The sequence below is a fragment of the Miniopterus schreibersii genome (assembly GCF_964146895.1).
Source record: "Miniopterus schreibersii genome assembly, chromosome: 12".
In the NCBI taxonomy this organism is placed as follows: domain Eukaryota; kingdom Metazoa; phylum Chordata; class Mammalia; order Chiroptera; family Miniopteridae; genus Miniopterus; species Miniopterus schreibersii.
In genome coordinates this window covers 69783137-69800653 of record NC_138112.1, presented here as the reverse complement: position 1 = coordinate 69800653, position 17517 = coordinate 69783137, and the positions used below count along the sequence as shown (strand labels likewise).

General features: G+C 43.9%; 1 protein-coding gene across 1 annotated transcript in view; it reads right to left on the bottom strand.

Annotated features, from left to right (window-relative positions):
* Nucleotides 1-17517, bottom strand: part of PACS1 (phosphofurin acidic cluster sorting protein 1) — a 95364-nt gene that overhangs the window by 21793 nt on the left and 56054 nt on the right. Inside the window, exons 2-7 of the mRNA XM_081154780.1 lie at nucleotides 13290-13377; nucleotides 5626-5715; nucleotides 4401-4526; nucleotides 2013-2157; nucleotides 1653-1744; nucleotides 1482-1562 (exon numbers count right to left, since the gene is read on the bottom strand). Coding sequence (XP_081010906.1) covers nucleotides 1482-1562; nucleotides 1653-1744; nucleotides 2013-2157; nucleotides 4401-4526; nucleotides 5626-5715; nucleotides 13290-13377 — 622 coding nt within the window. The remainder of the gene's footprint in view (nucleotides 1-1481; nucleotides 1563-1652; nucleotides 1745-2012; nucleotides 2158-4400; nucleotides 4527-5625; nucleotides 5716-13289; nucleotides 13378-17517) is intronic.

The following is a 17517-nucleotide window of genomic DNA, read 5'->3' as shown; positions in this document are numbered from 1 at the left end:
AGCTCTGCCTTCAAGAAAGGGCAGGGCTTCCAAAGGTGGAAAGGTCATTCACAGCAGGTAAAACACAAGGTCACAGTGACAGAAGCATAAGACGTATTCAGAGAACAGCAGGTCGATTCGTGTCTAGAATAAATATTCTTGGTCGGGGGAGATAAAACATGCACAGAAGGAGACAGAAACTAAAGAATAATTACTAAGTCTCTGGAAATCTGATTGGAAAGGCCTGTAGCTAATAACGAAGCCTTTGGGAGAGGGGATAGTATTAACAGAAGCACTGAACGGGGGAATAGGAGCCTTGTGAGGGCGGGAAGCTATGAGACCACAGGAAGAGGTGGTTTCTAAAGCTCTGGGGGGCACCCTGTGGGGTGAAAATGGGGCCTCTGTGGTTACAGAGCAGGAAAAGGAAAAACCCAGCAGAAGGAACTACAACAAGGAGCGTTCCCCTAGCCTCTCCCCTCTCTCAGAGGGCAATGGCTCTGGTGACATGCCCTACCCAGGCTACTTCGGAGAGCCAATCAAGGATCAGACACCCGAGGAGGAGACAGTTCTTGCCCTTTCTAATCATTATTCAGTGGGGGAACCAAGGCCACAGTCTTGAGGACTCACACTGAAGCCCAGTGGAACCTCAGGATTGGAGGTGACAGCATGGTCTCATGGTGGAATGCCAGGCTCCGATACAACAACACAGCTGGAAGGTCTGGCCCCAGTTATGTCACTCCTGAAGGAGAGGGAACCTCTCCTCTTGGGGCCCCTCGACTGGCTCTGCACTATGGAGAGTCAGGAAGACTCTGGAGGAAAATGAGAATGAAATTCTCTTCTGAAAAACTCCCAACACTCCTGCATCTCCCATTTGAGCACATGAACTCCAGAATCAGTCGAAGTTAACCTAGAAATCCAGCTGTAAAGTGTCTCAGGACTCTAATTTCACCCCAAGTAGGGACTCCTGAGGAAATCTTATGCAGGACACATCCAATCCAAAGGCATTTGTCTCCAAGACTATGAACACATTAATGCAGGGACCGTATCTAATGCAATTAAACCTATCAAACCCACAGTCCCAAGCACTAGCCTATTATTTTTGGGTAAATCTGATAAATTACTAAAAACCAGATCCTCCTAGAGAGGACTGGCTTTTTTTCATGAAGTGGACAGTACATAATGTGAAGTCATCCCCTGGAGAGGGGAGGTGGGTGTCTGAGGTGCTCTGTTCCTTGAGGAAGCATTACCTGCTCCAAGGTCTCAAACAATGGTTCTCAACCTTGTTCTATCCTAAGACAACCTGAAGAACATATCAGTAACGCTAGTTCTTTACAGCTCTGGTTCTTAATTAGGTGGCGGTGGAAGACAAGGTACACAGGGTGTACCAGACCTCGAGAGGATGGTCATGTGCAGGCTTTAAAACCTTGAGCAGACCACTCCCATCTCCACCGCCCCAAACTGGAAGTCTCAGCTCACACATTCCCCAGACCTTGGAGCCTCACCCTTGTGATGGCGGAGGCTGAGGTGAGTTTCCTCCGGGTCTTCTTCACTTTCCGTAGATCCTCATCTTCATAGAACAGGTCCTAGGTGGGGAGGGGAGAGAATGAGGCTGGGAAGTCACAGGAGGTCTGGCCTTGCTTCTCAGACACTTTATGTGAGGGCTGTGGAGTTACCTGCCCGTGCAGCGGGTCATCACTGCCTTCCTGTTCTGATGAGAAACTCTCCTCCTCTTCCTCAGAGTAATTGTCAATATCAGGAGAACGATCTGGAAATAGACGCCTCAGTAAGATGACCTTGCAATGGGAAGGTCTGGCCCACGAGACTGGCCGAAACCATGGCTCTCCCCAGTGGAAACACGGCAAGGGTGGAGGAGAGCCACGGCCATGGTAGACCACGTTAGATTTTCAGGGATCTCGAAACTTCTCCTTCCTAGGGACATTTTAGGCACTATCTCATTCAATTTTCCCACATGGACATCAGGTGATGGGCTCCTTCTTGACCTGCAGGACCTCCAGACACTACAAACGTCTTACCGGACAGCTTGGATTTGATTCCTTCATGGTCAATGGGCTGGCTGGACAGGGAGTAGATCTTTATTTCTGCCACAGGCACAGAGACGTCCTTCACGTTGCTGTGTAGGCCCAGCACCAGAGCGCCTTCGTTTGGGTGCTGCATCACCTAAGATCACAGAGCGGCCGTGGAGACGTCTTACTGCACAGAGGCCCACAGAGCTCTGTTTCTACAAACCCAAGAGGATAGGCAAGCCAACAGGAAGGGCATTCTGCTAGTACATCTCCTTCCTCACTACCTTCCAATCCATGGCTACTATCCTGTTGCTGTCCAGGGCTTACTTTAAAACTGTCTCGGGAAGTGCCAGCCACTGGTCAGGCCATGTGCTTAGAGATAAAAACAAAGGCCTGAGACTGAAAATGACTGCCAATCCCTAGGACAACATTTTAGCTTCGCAGAGAAACTAGCTCTCTAGGTGGGTGGGGTGGCCTGCAGACTGTGGTCACCTGTGCTCACCTCACAGTGAAGAAAAGGACCTACAGTGCAGGAAAAAAATGAAAGGGCTTGACGCAGTTAGGAAAGTGGCTCCACGCACCTGCATGCCCCCGTCCCTCACGCTGATGCCAACCTGAAGAGGACAGGAAGGTGGGAAGGACTATCCCACACATTCTGTTCATCAGGCGACAATTTTCCCTACTGAATGCACTAAAGTACCGAAATGAGTTTTAGAACTGATGTGTGGTCCCCTCTGTTTCCCCTTTGTCAGGGCTGAGGGGGTCTACCTGACATAGGGGGAACTGCACACACCAAGGATCATGGGAGCCTGCTTCCTACGGCTGGAGCAGGGAATCAGAAGTACGGAAAGGCTAGACTTAGCCCTACGGTACTGGGTTGGAACAGACTGGAATGTGAGCTCATGATCAGACATGTAAATACAGATGTGGAAATAGCCACGACGTGGATGGATACAAATGTGCATATGGATACGTGCACATGTATTTCCTGGTTCTCCCTAGGAGCGGTGATACCCCAGCTGGGAAAATGAGCACTCCTAGTACCCAGATCTTGGTCTCTAAATACCACATTCCACTAATAGGAACCAGGGCTCTACAGAGAATAAGTTCATTCCAAGACTGGGTCAGAAAACGTAGAAGATGAGCCTAACACTTTGCATCAGAAAGTAAAGAAGTATGTGAAGAATGAGACAGGATACAGAAGCCAGCAAGAAGGGGCTCCCACCCACTGGCCAAGTTTGAGATAATTTGAGCATCAAAGTAAATGATGATAGTAGCAGATTATCCACACGTCCATAACTGATTCAAATAAATGAATCCATGAATAAACAGGGAAGAAGAGAAAGCTCTATTTTATAACAGAGGGCCAACTAACAACATAGGAGGAATGGTGGGATTAGAAACTCATGTCCGCAAGCATCAAAGTAGTAACTGATCCAGGTAAGAATCACAGATGCTCAAACTAGTTGGTGAAAATATGAGGAAAAAGATTGTTACATAGTTGCAAAACATTTCCCTAGAAAATATTTTTTTCATTGGTAAATACAAAATATTTACTAGCTTTATATTGGAAATCCTGGCAGACACCATTTTAATCAAAAGATAAAAGTTACCCCACCAGTAATGGGACAAATCAACGAGAACACAGCATTACTTCTGTGGTAATTCTGCCAAAAATACATCAGCTGAACCTAATCTTCAGAAAGCATCAGACAAACCCAAATGAGGAGCATTCCATTAAGTAACCAGCCCATATTCTTAAAAATATCAAGGGCATGAAAGACAAGGAAAATCTGAGGGACTGTTGTAGGTTGAAGAAGACTAAAGAGACAGACAACTAAATGTAACATGTAATCTTAGGTTAAATCCTGAGCCTAGAATGGATATTACTGAAGCACTGAGCACCATGTGAATGGGGACTGCGGGTTAGATGGTAATCTTGTATCAGTGTTACTGTTCTGATCTTAGTGCAGGTGTGGTGTCCATATAATTTGGGAAATTAACATAGTTCAGTATTAATGTGCAATGGGGTATCATGTCCGCAACTTACTCTCAATGGCTTAGAAAAGAAAAAGTGTGTGAATGAAAAGTAAGGCAAATGCAGTAATATGTTAACACTGAAGAATCTGGGTGAAGGGCATATGGGAATTTCTTATACTATTCTTACTTTTCTGTAAGTTTGAATTTTTTTTTAAAAGTTAAAGAAAAAACTTTTTGTGTGGGAGAAACTACTTGAAAAAAGAGGTATATCCTCAATTCCCAATATAAGATTTAACTTATAAAATAAAACACCCCGCCAGCAGGCTGGGAAAATCACTCGTTGGGCTTCCGTGGCTGGGCATGGTCTCTCGGACTCTGATTTAAAGGCCAACAGTCTGGAGACTGTGCTCCTCTCACCTCTGCCATATTGATGAGTCCCACAGCCAGGGTCTTATAGCCCAAGATAGTCCGGTTCTTGTAGCGTTTTCTCCGCTGCAACATGATCTGCAGCTTGTTGGCATCTCGCTTCAGGAAGTGAGGGTACTGCCAAGAACAAAACAGAGTCAAGCACGGTTAATGAGCAACTGGGTCCTGGTGGGTTCTGGTCCTGCTGCAGGGAACACAGTCTTTCTGTGCTTCCCCGCCTCCCGTCTGTTCACGGGGGAGTTAGGAGGTGAAGGAAGTGTCATTGAATTGCTGCTGAGGGTCTGATTCTGCTCGGTGCCTGGGTTCCACTCTGCAGCTGCGGTCCAAAGGAACAAGGAACAGAAAAAAAAGACCATTTCATGAAAAAGGGGTTAATTCTTCAAGAAGGCCTAACAATCCCACATGTTTATATGCCTAATAACAGAGCTTCAAAATGCACGACTATGCAACCTGTGCTGGCTCAGGGCCTTCACGTTGTTTGCACTCAGGTCCTTCTGCCCCCGATAATCCCGTGCTGGCTCTTTGCTAACACTCGGCTCTCAGCTCACACCTCCTCCCCCTCCTCCTAAGGCCTTCCCAAAGGCCTTGCACCACCCAACCCCTCCACATCCCGTTACCCAGTCCTCTCCTTCACCGTCTATCCGCTGTCCTATCGGAAATTACCTTGTTCTCTGGGACTTTATCTTGCATGACCTTTTCACTGCTGAGTCCCCATGCCTAGAGCGGTGCCTGGCACAAAGCACATGTTCAGAAAACTGCCTCCTGCCTTGCCATGTGTTCACATGCATTCAATTTGGGCTACAGGATTATGATGACAAGCAGACATGAGGAGAAGGGGATGGATGGAGATTACAATATGGAGGCAAAATGGGTACGTCCCGTGGATCACCAAGAGGTGATGGGGCAGAGTGTGGTAGGATGGGTGGGCTAACAGCCTTATCCACGGAGAGGAAGGAGAAGAATGGGATGCAGTGTATTTTTCGGCAGCCCACCCAGGTCCTGCACCCTCACTGTGGCTAAGTGACTGCTTTGGCCCTCCTGGCCAGCTGTGGAAGCTCTAGGTGACTAATCCATCCCCACTATGGCTAATTCACTGGGTGACTTTCATTTATGGGGCTATGTCTGCTCTTGGATAAAACAGTTTCCAGATTAGAGGCTCTTTGGGGACTAGACTGCGTGTGGCATACTAGTGACCTAAGACTGAGCAGGCTCTCACCTGGAGGGAGAAGGTTAACTGGAGCTCTGTTTCCACCAGCCCACTGGCTGGAAGGATGATCTCGTTGGAACGAAGAATCCTTTTTGAACCCTGAAATCAAGAAAACACTATGTCATAGCTGTGTCACCAAAAATCGAACTGAAAGAAATACTATGCTTGCAAACAACTTTTAAACTCTACATTCTCACCAGTCCAAATATTTCACCAGTCTTTGTTGTATTAAAATCAAAGCAACACCATAGGTATATTTTACATGTATTATGCTGTACATTCATAAAGGGTTTCCACATTAAAATAATATTATTGTATCAGAGTTCTCCTAACGCCCCAGAGGAAGAGGCAGGCTGGTGCCAGTCCCCCAGGGTGTGGAGGGACCTCCCCACACTCACTTCAGCCTACCTCTCCCTCTCTAATCGACACTTCAGCAGCACTGTCCTGTCTTTGGGCCTTTTCACATGCCTTTTCCTTCCTCTTCTCAGATGCCCTTTCAGGCTTCTGTACACAGCTAACCAACTTGTCTTTCAGGTCTCAGCTCAGATATAATATTTTTCCAGGAACCATTCCTTTTAGCCACCCCCTACCCCCTCCAACTTCAACTGGGTTAGAAACTAGTGTTTTTAGGTCTAAAAAAAAAAATAAAGTTAGGCCAAACTATTTCTAAACTATAAAAAGAGACACACAGGAGGGTCTGAGGAATGCCAGTAAATTTCTATAAACTATTTTTTATATTGAGGTCTGATTTAAATACAGTGAAGTGCTCAGGTCTCCGGTGCACAAACTGATGAGTGGACAGATGTATATACCGTGTAACCCATACCTGTATTAAGCTGTAGAACACTTCTTTTGCTCTGGAAAAATTCCCCCCGAATCTCCCCAATCTTGCACCACTCCCAGAGGAAGGTACTGCTCTCATTTCCTTCACCATAGCTTAGTTTTGCCTGCTCTAAAATTCCACAGATATGGAACCATCAGTATGCACTATTCTGGTAGGGCCTCTTCCGCCCATCATAACGCATTTGAGGCCGGTACAGATCGTTGTGTGTATCAATCGTTCATTCCTTTTTACTGCCAGAACTCTAGCTTATGGACATGTGTACCACACACTGTTTATGCATTCTCCTGTTGCTGAACATTGACATCTGCGTGGTTTCTAGTTTTTGGCCACTATGGCTAAAGCTGCTGTTCTTGTACAAGGCTGTGGGGACATGTGTTTTGCTTTTTCTTGGGCAAACGCCTAAGAGAGGAACTGCTGGGTCTTAGGGCAGATGTCTGTTTAACTTTATGAGAAATTGCCAGACTGAGCCCCCACAGCGTCGGTGCCACCTCACACCCCAGCAGTGTGCAAGCTTCAGCTGCCCCACATCTTCACCAGCACTCATGGTCAGTCCTTGATTCATGGATTCTAATGGGTGCGTGCAGTGGAATATCACTGTGGTTGCAATTTGAATTTCCCTGATGACTAGTAATATTGAGCACCTTTTCATTAGTTCATTGGTCATTTGTAAATTTCCGTTTATGAAGCACATACTTGACCAAACTTCTTTGCCCAGGTTGCTTATCGTGTTAAGTAGTAAGCTTTTTAACTTATACATGACATTATCAGATATATGCATTGCAAATAGTCTGCCTACTCATTTTCTCAATCTTTTCATGAAGTATTTAATTCTGATCTAGCTGACTTTATTTTTTCTCCTATGTTTAATGCATGCTGGGTTCTAGCTGAGAAATCGTGCCCATTCCAAGGTTGTGGAGTTATTCTGCTGTACTGGAGCAGATATTCTGTTATTTTATTTCCTTTAGAAATTTAAAAATTTCATTTCTTACTTTTAGGTTTGTTATCCATTTCTAATTTTTTAAAATAAAATGCAGATTTTGTTTAATACAAGAAGGAAAATCTCCTAAATGCACTTCACAATGTTTTGTAACTAGAACAGCATTATACCAATTAAAAATAAGAAAGGAGCCCGGCCGGGCGTGGCTCAGAGGTTGAGCGTTGACCTAAGATCCAGGCGATCGGGGTTCGATTCCCGGTCAGGGCACATGCCTGGGTTGCGGGCTCGATCAATGACTCTCTCACCATTGATGTTTCTATCTCTCTCTCCCTCTCCTTTCCTCTCTGAAATCAATAAAGATATATTTAAAAAATAAAAGAAATAAAATAAGAAAGGAAACTCTGCTTTATCTGTTAGAAAAGGCTTTTTGTAGTAACCTCTATTACAAACAAGAATCTTGACAAAGTTTTCACCTGAGTTTATTCAGGTTTTTTTGTTTTTGTTTTTGTGTGTGTGTGGTTTTTTTAAAAAAATATGTGTTTATTGATTTCAGAGAAAGGAAGGGAGACGGGGAGAGAGAGAGAAACATCAATGATGAGAGAGTCATCACTGATCGGGTGCCTCCTGCACGCCCCCTACTGGGGATGGAGCCCACAACCTGGGTATGTGCCCTGACCGGCAATCAAACAGCAATCTCCTGGATCATATAATGCTCAATCACTGAGTCACGCTGGCCAGGCTATTTAGGCTTTTGATTTAAGCAATCTTTGTAATATGCAAGTCACAAATGCTGGGAATAATTCAAAATGTGGTTTATATATATTTCTGCCAGGGGCAGAAGACACCTGACATTATTTAGATATATTTCTGGTTGTTACAACTGATGCATATGTGACATTTCTAGCGAGTAGGGGCCAAGGCTGCTGCTGACCATCCCACAATACACAGGACAGCCCCGCAACTAAAACCTGATCACCCCTGAAGACCCTGCTTCCTGGGAGCCCTCTCAGATGGTGGCTGCTCTCCCACAACCCACGCACCACTGGGCCTGGAGGTTGCACAGTCATCCTCTTGCTGCTCATCACCAGCTACAAAACATTCTCCCTTCCACCTCCCTAAAAAGTCCCCCTTTAAATTGATGTCATAAGTTGGTATTATCATCTATTCCTTGCTGCTGCTGTCACCCAGAACTGCCAGTCATTCCTGCTCATGTATTGATTTTGGCTCTTCACTCACTGTTCCTCTCCCCAACACTACTCCAGCCATAACGCTTTATTATTTCAATATACGTATGATCTTTCCAACACCCTGACCTCTAAATCCCACAGTTCCTCTTCCAATGACCTTGTCCTCACACTTGTCCTAGCTACTCACTCACATGATCATACTCGGGACCTTATCGTTACCAATAATTAGATCCAATACTTACTCTCAGTTTTATGCATCCCACTCACCCTCTGGTTGGCACCTCCCATCTTTTCAGCTCATTCTCTGTAGTTTGTCAACAATGATAATCCTTCAAACCCACTTCCTCATGCCCGCTGTCCCTCCCTTCCTCCTTGCCCAGCTTAAATGCCATCGTCAATCTTTATAAACAGGTCCTTGTCCCTGCCCTTACCTCCTTTGCCTGCTATTGTTCTGCTGTACTCATTTGGTCAATTACAACCCTGTTTAAATCCACCGCACCAGCTGAACATGCCTGGAGAGAATCATATAATCAGGCTAACTTCTGACTAAACGTATGGCCCCAAATGGTGAGTAGGCCTGCACCGCTGCCGGGCAATCACCCGCACTCTCTAAGCCCTTCTACTTTCCACTCTACTGGATGATTTCCTTTCCGCAAACCTCCCGCACCTCCTGACCCCTTCCTCACTCTAAGCCAATAACCCTGAGCCCCACTTTGCTGAGAAACCTGAAACACCAGGAAGAGAGCTCCCACAGCCCCCACCATTCACCTAGGTCCTGACCACGTTTGTACTCACACTCCCTCCCTCCCGGGACACAGATGAACCCTGCTGGCCCGTTGGCTGCCCCACCTGCGATCTCATCCCCTCTCGCCTACGCAGGCTGCTCTAGCACCCTTCCCTCGCCTACACAAGCAACCTTCTTCTCTGTTCTGAATCATCTCCCTTAGCAACAACATGCCGTTATTTCTCTCAAAAAGAAGTCCTCTGCCAGGCGTGGCTCAGTGATAAAGCATCGACCTAGGATCCAGGAGATGGCGGTTCGATTCCCGGTCAGGGCACATGCCCAGGTTGCGGGCTCGATCCCCAGTTGGGGGGCGTGCAGGAGGCAGCGGATCAATGGCTCTCTCATCATTGATGTCTCTCTCTCTCTCTCTCTCCCTCTCCCTTCCTCTCTCTGAAGTCAATAAAGATATATTTAAACAACAACAACAACAAGTCCTCTCTAGTCCCCACATGCCCTGCTGGCTACCACTCCTACCTCACCTTCCTTTTATAGCAAACTCAAGAGTTGTCTATTTTTTCTCTCTTGAAGTTGTCTCTCATTTCCTCTTAAATGCACCCCAGGCAGCCTTCCTCTACCACCATTCTGCCCAAACTGCTCCTGACACGGTCTCAGCTAACCTCCACTTGGAGGAACCCGACCATCTGTCCTTGTCTTCCTGGGCCTACCTGCAGCTTTGACAGTCGATCACTCTCTACGTCCAGCAACCTTCCTTCATTTGGCTTCCAGGACACCAGACTCATCTGGATTTCCTCTCACCCTCTCAATGCTCCTTGGATGCAGATCCTTCTCCCCGACTTCTTAATATTGGGGTGCCTGGAGGCTCAATCCTTAGACATGCTCTCTTCTTTATATTCACTCCACCCCCGATGATCTCATCTAATCTTATGGTCTCAAATATGTTGATAACTCTCCAAATGATTTCTCTCCCCTGAGCTCTAAACACACATTCACCTCTCTCTCTATTGGGCACCTCCTCCTGATGTGTAACAGGCTTCTCGAACACACTGTGATAACCTGAATTTTGAATCTTTCCCTCCAACCCTGTTCCACCCACAGTCTTCCCCATCTCACTCAGTGGCATTTCCACCCTACCAGTTGCTTAACCCAAAAGTCTGCCACCACCTTCCTTTCTTGCCAGAATCACCGCCGTAGCCTATTACTGGTCCTCCTGATCCCTCTTTCAGTCTATTCACCACACAACAGCCAGAGAGGTCCTAACACTTTCCTGTTCAAAACCCTCCAATTCACACAAAACGAAAGCCAGAGGCCTGGCAATAATCTGCACACATCCTCTCCCTCCCTGTTCAACCTCATCTCTGCTGTTCTCTCTCCTCTCCAGCCTCACTGGCCTCCCCCTCCACCCCCTCAATCCCGCCAGACAAGCTTCCCAGACACATTCCGGCCTTGGGGCCTTGTCTTGACGTTTCCCTCTGCCTGGAATGCTCTTCTTCCAGATATCTGCATGGCTTCCTTTCTCACTTCCTTCAGTCTTCCATGAGGCCTACCCTGACCACCACGTATAAGTTGTCATTTGTAACGCCTCCCTTCTTTCAACATAAAAATGGTGTTCCACAAAAAAAGCAGTGACTTGACTTTACCACTCGCTGCACAGGCACTTGTCCCCAATAAGAGCTGTTGTCGCTATGAAGCAGAAGTGCTTCGTGCAGATTTCCCATTTCCTCACACACAATATTAAAAAGGCACGGACTGCACGCTGAGATATAGTAAATTAACTATCTTCCTACTTCTTCAAGGAACTTTTTTTTTTTTTTTAATATATCTTTATTAATTTCAGAGAGAGGAAGGGAGAGGGAGAAAGAGAGAAACATCAATGATGAGACAGCCATTGATTGGCTGCCTCCTGCACGCCCCCAACTGAGGATCGAGCCTGCAACCCGGGCATGTGCCCTGACCAGGAATCGAACCCTGATCTCACAGATCCTAGGCCTACGCTCAACTGCTGAGCCACGCCCGGCGGGTTCAAGGACATTCTTAAGCAAAACTGGCCTTTTTTCTCTTCCTTTGAGTCGGATGGTAAACAATGCAGTAACTACCAGCGCAACTGGGGCAACTGCCTGGCCGAGCACTGAGGACCTGCTGCTTTACTCACCATCTCTCACTTCAATGCAAATGTCACCACAGGGGAAAAGGCAAAAAAACGTCCAGTATGAGGACTGCCTCTGATCTCAAGTCTCTCCTGAAAGGGGTTTAGGGAGCCCAGGGTCTGCAAACTCATTTTGAGAACTGCTCTACCAGCATGCAAAGGTCCTTAAAGGCAGGGATTTTGGTCTGTTTTGTTCACTGCTATATCCCATGACTCGAACAACGCTTGGCATAGAACAGATGCTTAATAAATATTTTTTAAATGAATGAATAAGTGAATAAATGACTGGATACATGAATGTGGTAACATCTGTAATTACTTTCAGCTGCTTGAAATAAAGAAATAAAAAATTCAGGATATTTGCAGTTTTTTGGTATAATTTTAAATTTTAAAGAATGTTAAATGTTTAATTAGGAAGTAAAATAAGTTATTTCTTTTGGCAGAGGCATTTAACTGCGGGGATGGCAAGTGCAGCAGGGAACTTTCAAAACCATACCAACAGCGTCTGCACTAGAAAGCAACAAAAGAAACACCGCCCCCCCCCCCCCCAACTGGGACACTGCCTGTGACCTAGAAAGGGGAGCAAAATCAGGAAAGGAGGGAAAGATACCGAAAGTTCCCACTTGCACATAATCGTCCCACACTTGCTTTTGTCCCCGTACCATCTGGGGACATTCCACAGAACTGGGAAGAATTATGCACAGAGATGAACAGGGAGCTAGAGTATAAGGTGGGACACACAGGAATTCATAAGAAGTAATTAAAATGTTTTAAGTTTTGAGGACTAAATTAAGATAATTTTATCTCAGAAACAGACCTGAGGACCTCAGTGTATGGTGCACATACTATGAGTGCTACAGATGTGGATGTTAATGAAGCCAACATTAGTATACAATAAATTGCTGTATAATAGCTGGTCTTGTTAATAAAATGTTCCGGTTAGTAAGGAGTTACCACACAGTTCACTATTTTTCAATGCGTAAGAATTCAATAAATACACCATTCTTAAACTGAGAATTCAATAATTATTTAATGACTCGAGGCACTTCAGAATCTCAGAAAACTCTAGGGAGTCATTAGAGAGGACTTATCAGTTAAGGAAGCTTCTGGTAATGGTGTTTAATGACCACATAAATTACCTGCTCTCTAGTTTCCAGCCCCACTCTGCCACTCGGTAATTAGCTGGCAGCAGATAAATTCCTTAACTTCTTTGTAGTTCAGTTTCTCCCTTCTTTCCTGAAATTCAGGAATGCTTAGAATATGAAGGCATGTAAAATATTTTGGGTCCCTTCAAGATACTGAATCAAGTATAAGGAGTTAAATGTGGGGATTACCCAGAATATAAAACATCCTAGTAAAATTTTAATTTCCAATTCTGAAATGATAATCTATAAATTTATTCTACCCTATAGGAAACCTCCAAAGAAAACCTCAATCCATGCATCTGCTTGGCCTAGAAATCCTGGGAATAACGCTGAAATTGATAGGAGCCACCCTAGTAGTTTCTGATTGATTTACCAAGCACCTGAGCATCTGTATCACTTTACCTTCATACGAATCCTGTTAGCTAGGCAGGGTAGAAAGAGCCATTTTTATTCTTCAGAAGAAGAGAGAAACTGAGGTTTAAAGAAACTGAGAGCTCTAACTAAGAGTCAGCATTGGACTCACGAAGTCTCATGAGCTCAACTGTCTTTCCTGTTGCTCTTCCTTTGCTCAACGAAGGGAGAGGGTCTCTATCAGTATTTCTGAAGCCCCAACAGTGGGCAAAAGTTACCCAGTTTCCTTGACTCCTGAACAAATAATCCTGCTCAACTCACCTGTAGCTTCACAGCAATGACCACTGAGTTAAGATCTTTGTCCATTTCTTTTAACATGACGAGCTTCTTCAGGGTCAAGCTGAACAACCTAGAAAAATTTAAAGAAGATCCAGTCAAACGTAAGAAACTTATGAGAAAAGTGATTGACAATCTGTTGGGGAGGCACTGCTTTGTATAAAGAATGTCAGAATGCCGTTCTCAGTCCAAACTGTGTCTTCCTTCAGGAAATGAGCATCCGTCCCTTTTACTTAACTTTTGTACTTGAGATGTCAGAGAGGTACATTATTCCATCAATCTCCTGGATGCCCGTTTATTTCAAACCAAAACCAATATGTATGGTATTGAAGGAACTGAGAAAGAGATCACTGGAACAGACCAGAGCACCCAGAAACAATTCCACAATTCCACAATTCACAGAAACTTGATATAAAAAAAGGGCAGAATTAAAATAAACTACAAAATTAAAAATAATAAATTTGGATCCTACCTCACACTAGATACAAAAATAATCTCCAGGTGGATTAAATACTTAATTGGGAAAGGCAAGATTTTAGGAGAAATATGAGAAATATCTTTCTGACTCTGAGGTAAAAATGGATTTCTTAACTAGGACCCTGAAAACACTGAGAAATTCAATTATGTTAAAATTAGGAATTTCTGTTCATCAGGAGACAGCACAGAGTTAAAACACAAATAGTGAACTTGGAAAAGATATTTGAAACTCGTAATACTGAAAAAGAGTCCAAAATATATAGAACTATAATTCAGTAAGAAAAAGATTGGCAAATCAGTAGAAAAGTAGGTAAAAGACACGAACAGATGTTTCATGTTTCCAGAAGAGGAAACACTAATGGCTAATAAATATACAAAAATATGCTCAACCTCATTAGGAATCAGGGAAATGCAAACAGAAATCAAAATATCATTTTACACCCACAAAATTGGCAAAACTGAGTGTAAGTGAAGATATGGCGCAATGGGAACTCATATGCTGCTAGTGGGCATATCAGCTGGAACTCAGGCATTTAGGAAACTGTCAGGCATCACAGATCCAGGAACGTGAAGCCAAACACGTGTGAAATCCAGACTCAGCAATTTCCCTTCTGGGGCAACGCTTGCCCTGAGAACCAGGAGACACACACACACGCGCGTCCACAGCCTTCGTTAGCTGTATGACCACGGGAAAGGCGCTTCACCTTCCTACTCCTGTTTCCTCATCTGTACAATGACTGTAATGCCCGGGAAAATAACCTCACAGCAGTAAGTTTCCGTTTATCCTGCCCCATCTTAGTGCTGTTATCCTGCTACATCGCCAAATACATCATAATCCCAGCAACAGTGTTATGATGTTTAAAGTCATGTTTATTAAAGAAATTAGAGAAGAAAAAATACAGTCTTTTACATTCACCCACGTATTTACCACTTTTAGTGCTCATCTTCATCTCTTCCTATAGATCAGAGTTACCAGCTGGTCTCATTTTTCATAATTCCATAAACTCCTTCTAGAGTAAGTCTGCTGGCGATGGATTGTCTCAGCTTTTGTTTATTTGGAAATGTCTTTATCCTTCATTTTTGAAAGATAGTTTCTCTGGATATTGAATTCTTGGTTGACAGTTGTTTTCTTTCAATATTTGAATATATTGTTCCAGTGTCTTCTGACCTCCACTGTTTCTGATAAGTTAGCCATATTTGTAACATTGATCATTTGTATGTAACGTGTCATTTTTCTGTTTTCAAGATTCTCTTTTATCTTTCATTTCAGCAGTTTGACTATGATATGCCTAATAGTGTTTTTCTTTGTGTTCATTCTGCTTAGGGTCTATTGAACTTCCTGGATCTGTAAATTAATGTTTTCTACCAAATCTGGGGATATTCATTTCTTCAAATGCTGTTTTCTGTCCCTTTTTCTCCTTCTGGGACTTCAATGACAGCTGTGTCAGACTACTTCATATTGTCTTACAAGTCTCTGGGGCTTTTTAAAAATATGTATGTTTTTATTGATTTTGAGAGAGAGAGAAACATTTATCAGTTGCTTCCCATTCACACCCCCACTGGAGTCTGAACGTGCAACCTGGGTATGCGCCCTGACCAGGAAATGAACCGACCACCTTTTGGTGCACAGGATGACACTCAACCAACTGAACCACCAGCCAGGGCAAGTCTCTGAAGCTTTGTTCACTTTTCTTCAATCTTTCCCCCCCTCTTTTTAAATTAGGTAATTTCTATTGTCGTTTTCAAGTTTATATTCTTTTGTCTGTTATTCTAAAACTATTGAGCACATCTACTGAGTTTTTATTTTACTGTTTTATTTTAGCCCTAAAATTTCCATTTTTTTCAGTTTCCATTGCATTGTTGCAATTTCTCTCTGTTCACTTATTTTTCCTTTAATTCTCTGATCATATTTTCTTATAATTCTTTGATCATATGTATGTAGTTCCTTTGAAGCCTTTGCCTGTAAAATCCAACATCTGCACCCACTTCGACTATCAAAGCCAATTTCTATTGATTGCCTTTCTTCCTAAGTATGAGTTACGTTACACTTTTCCGTTTCTTTCTATGTCTAGCAATTGTAGGTTGAAAACTAGACACTGCAGATAAGATGATGTAGCAACTGTAGATTCTGCTGTGTCCTGAGGATTATTGTTTTTTTTATTCTAGTAGGCAGTTAACTTGCCTTGATGCAAACTATAAATTTGTCACTCCTGTGGTATGCAGCAGCTGATAAATCTGCTGTTCTTACAGCTTCTAGCTACTGCTTTTTTAGCCCGGCTCACTGGGGTGTCCCCAGCACCTGTGTAATTTGGCAGACAGCCCAAGATTTGGACAGTTTATACCCAGATTTCATGGCTCACACCCTGTGATTTTTGTGTTTTTGTGATTTCCCTCTAATTTTCCAGCTGTTCTGCCAGTCTCGGGTCTGTCTTCTGAAGCCAATAAGGCTTCAGCTTTCTATTGCCTGAACTGTGCAGTTTAGAAATGCACTCAGTTAAAAAAAACAACAAACCATCAAAGTTGCAGTTCTCAGATAGTATAGGTATGTCTTTCAAGGATGGACACCTCTCTTGCCTCTGCCTGTTTGTTTAGTTGGTTGGTTTTATTTTTGTTTTTGTTTTGCTGGGCCCACTGGGGGTCTCCCCTGCACATTTGTACTTTAACAGTTGTGATGGTTAATTTTAGGTGTCAACTTGACAGGGCTAGGGGTGCCCAGATAGCCTGTTAAACATTATTTCTGGGTGTGTCTGTAAGAATGTTTCTGAAAGAGATTAGCATTTAAATTGAACTGAATAAAGCAGATGGCCCTCCCAGTTTGGGTGGGTATCTTCCAATCCCATCTGGGTCTAAATAGAAACAAAGGTGGAGGAAGGAAGAGTTTGCTCTCTCTCTGCTTGAGCTAAAATATCTATCTTCTCCTGCCCTTGGATATCAGCACTCTTGGACTCAGTTTGGGATTTATACCACCAGCCCTCTAATTCTCAGGCCTTTGGACTCAGACTGAATTACACCACCAGCTTTCCTGTTTCTCCAACTTGCAGACTGCAGATCGTGGAACTTCTTAGCTTCCATAATCACATGAGCCAATTTCTATAATAAATCTCCTCATATATGTATATCCTATTGGTTGGTTGTCTGCAGGACCCTGATTAATGATACAACAGTCAACTAGGGATTTGGGCAGAGTTTTTGTTTTAAATTGATTCCAGAGACAGGAAGGGGGGGGAAAGAGAGAGAAACACTGATTGGCTGTCTCCCATGCATGCCCTGACAGGGAATCAAACCTGCCACCGTTCGGTGTACAGGACAATGCTCCAACCACCTGAGCCACATCAGCCAGGACTTGGGCAGAGTTTTTACTCAGATGCTGGGCCTCACCATTCCTGTAGTACTTTCTTGCTTCCAGGATTTCCCTCTTAAATTTCCAGCTGTTCTTCTCTCCCTGACCTCTCTAATCTGTCACCTCTTACCTATAAGGCTGCAGTTTTCCACTGTCATTTCAATCCACTGGAGTAAACCTTTTGGCAAAAAAAAGCCACAAACTTTCAAGTCTTGCTCCTTCCAATTACATATTTTAGGAGTAAACTCTCCTCCAGCATCTATCTGTTTTTGGATGATTTTAATAGTTTATTATATTTTGTTCAGATTTTCTAATTGTCCTTACGGGAGGATCTGAGCAACCACCTCAATCTACCTTCTTCACTGGAAGCTTCCTCTAATTCAACTGAGAATAATT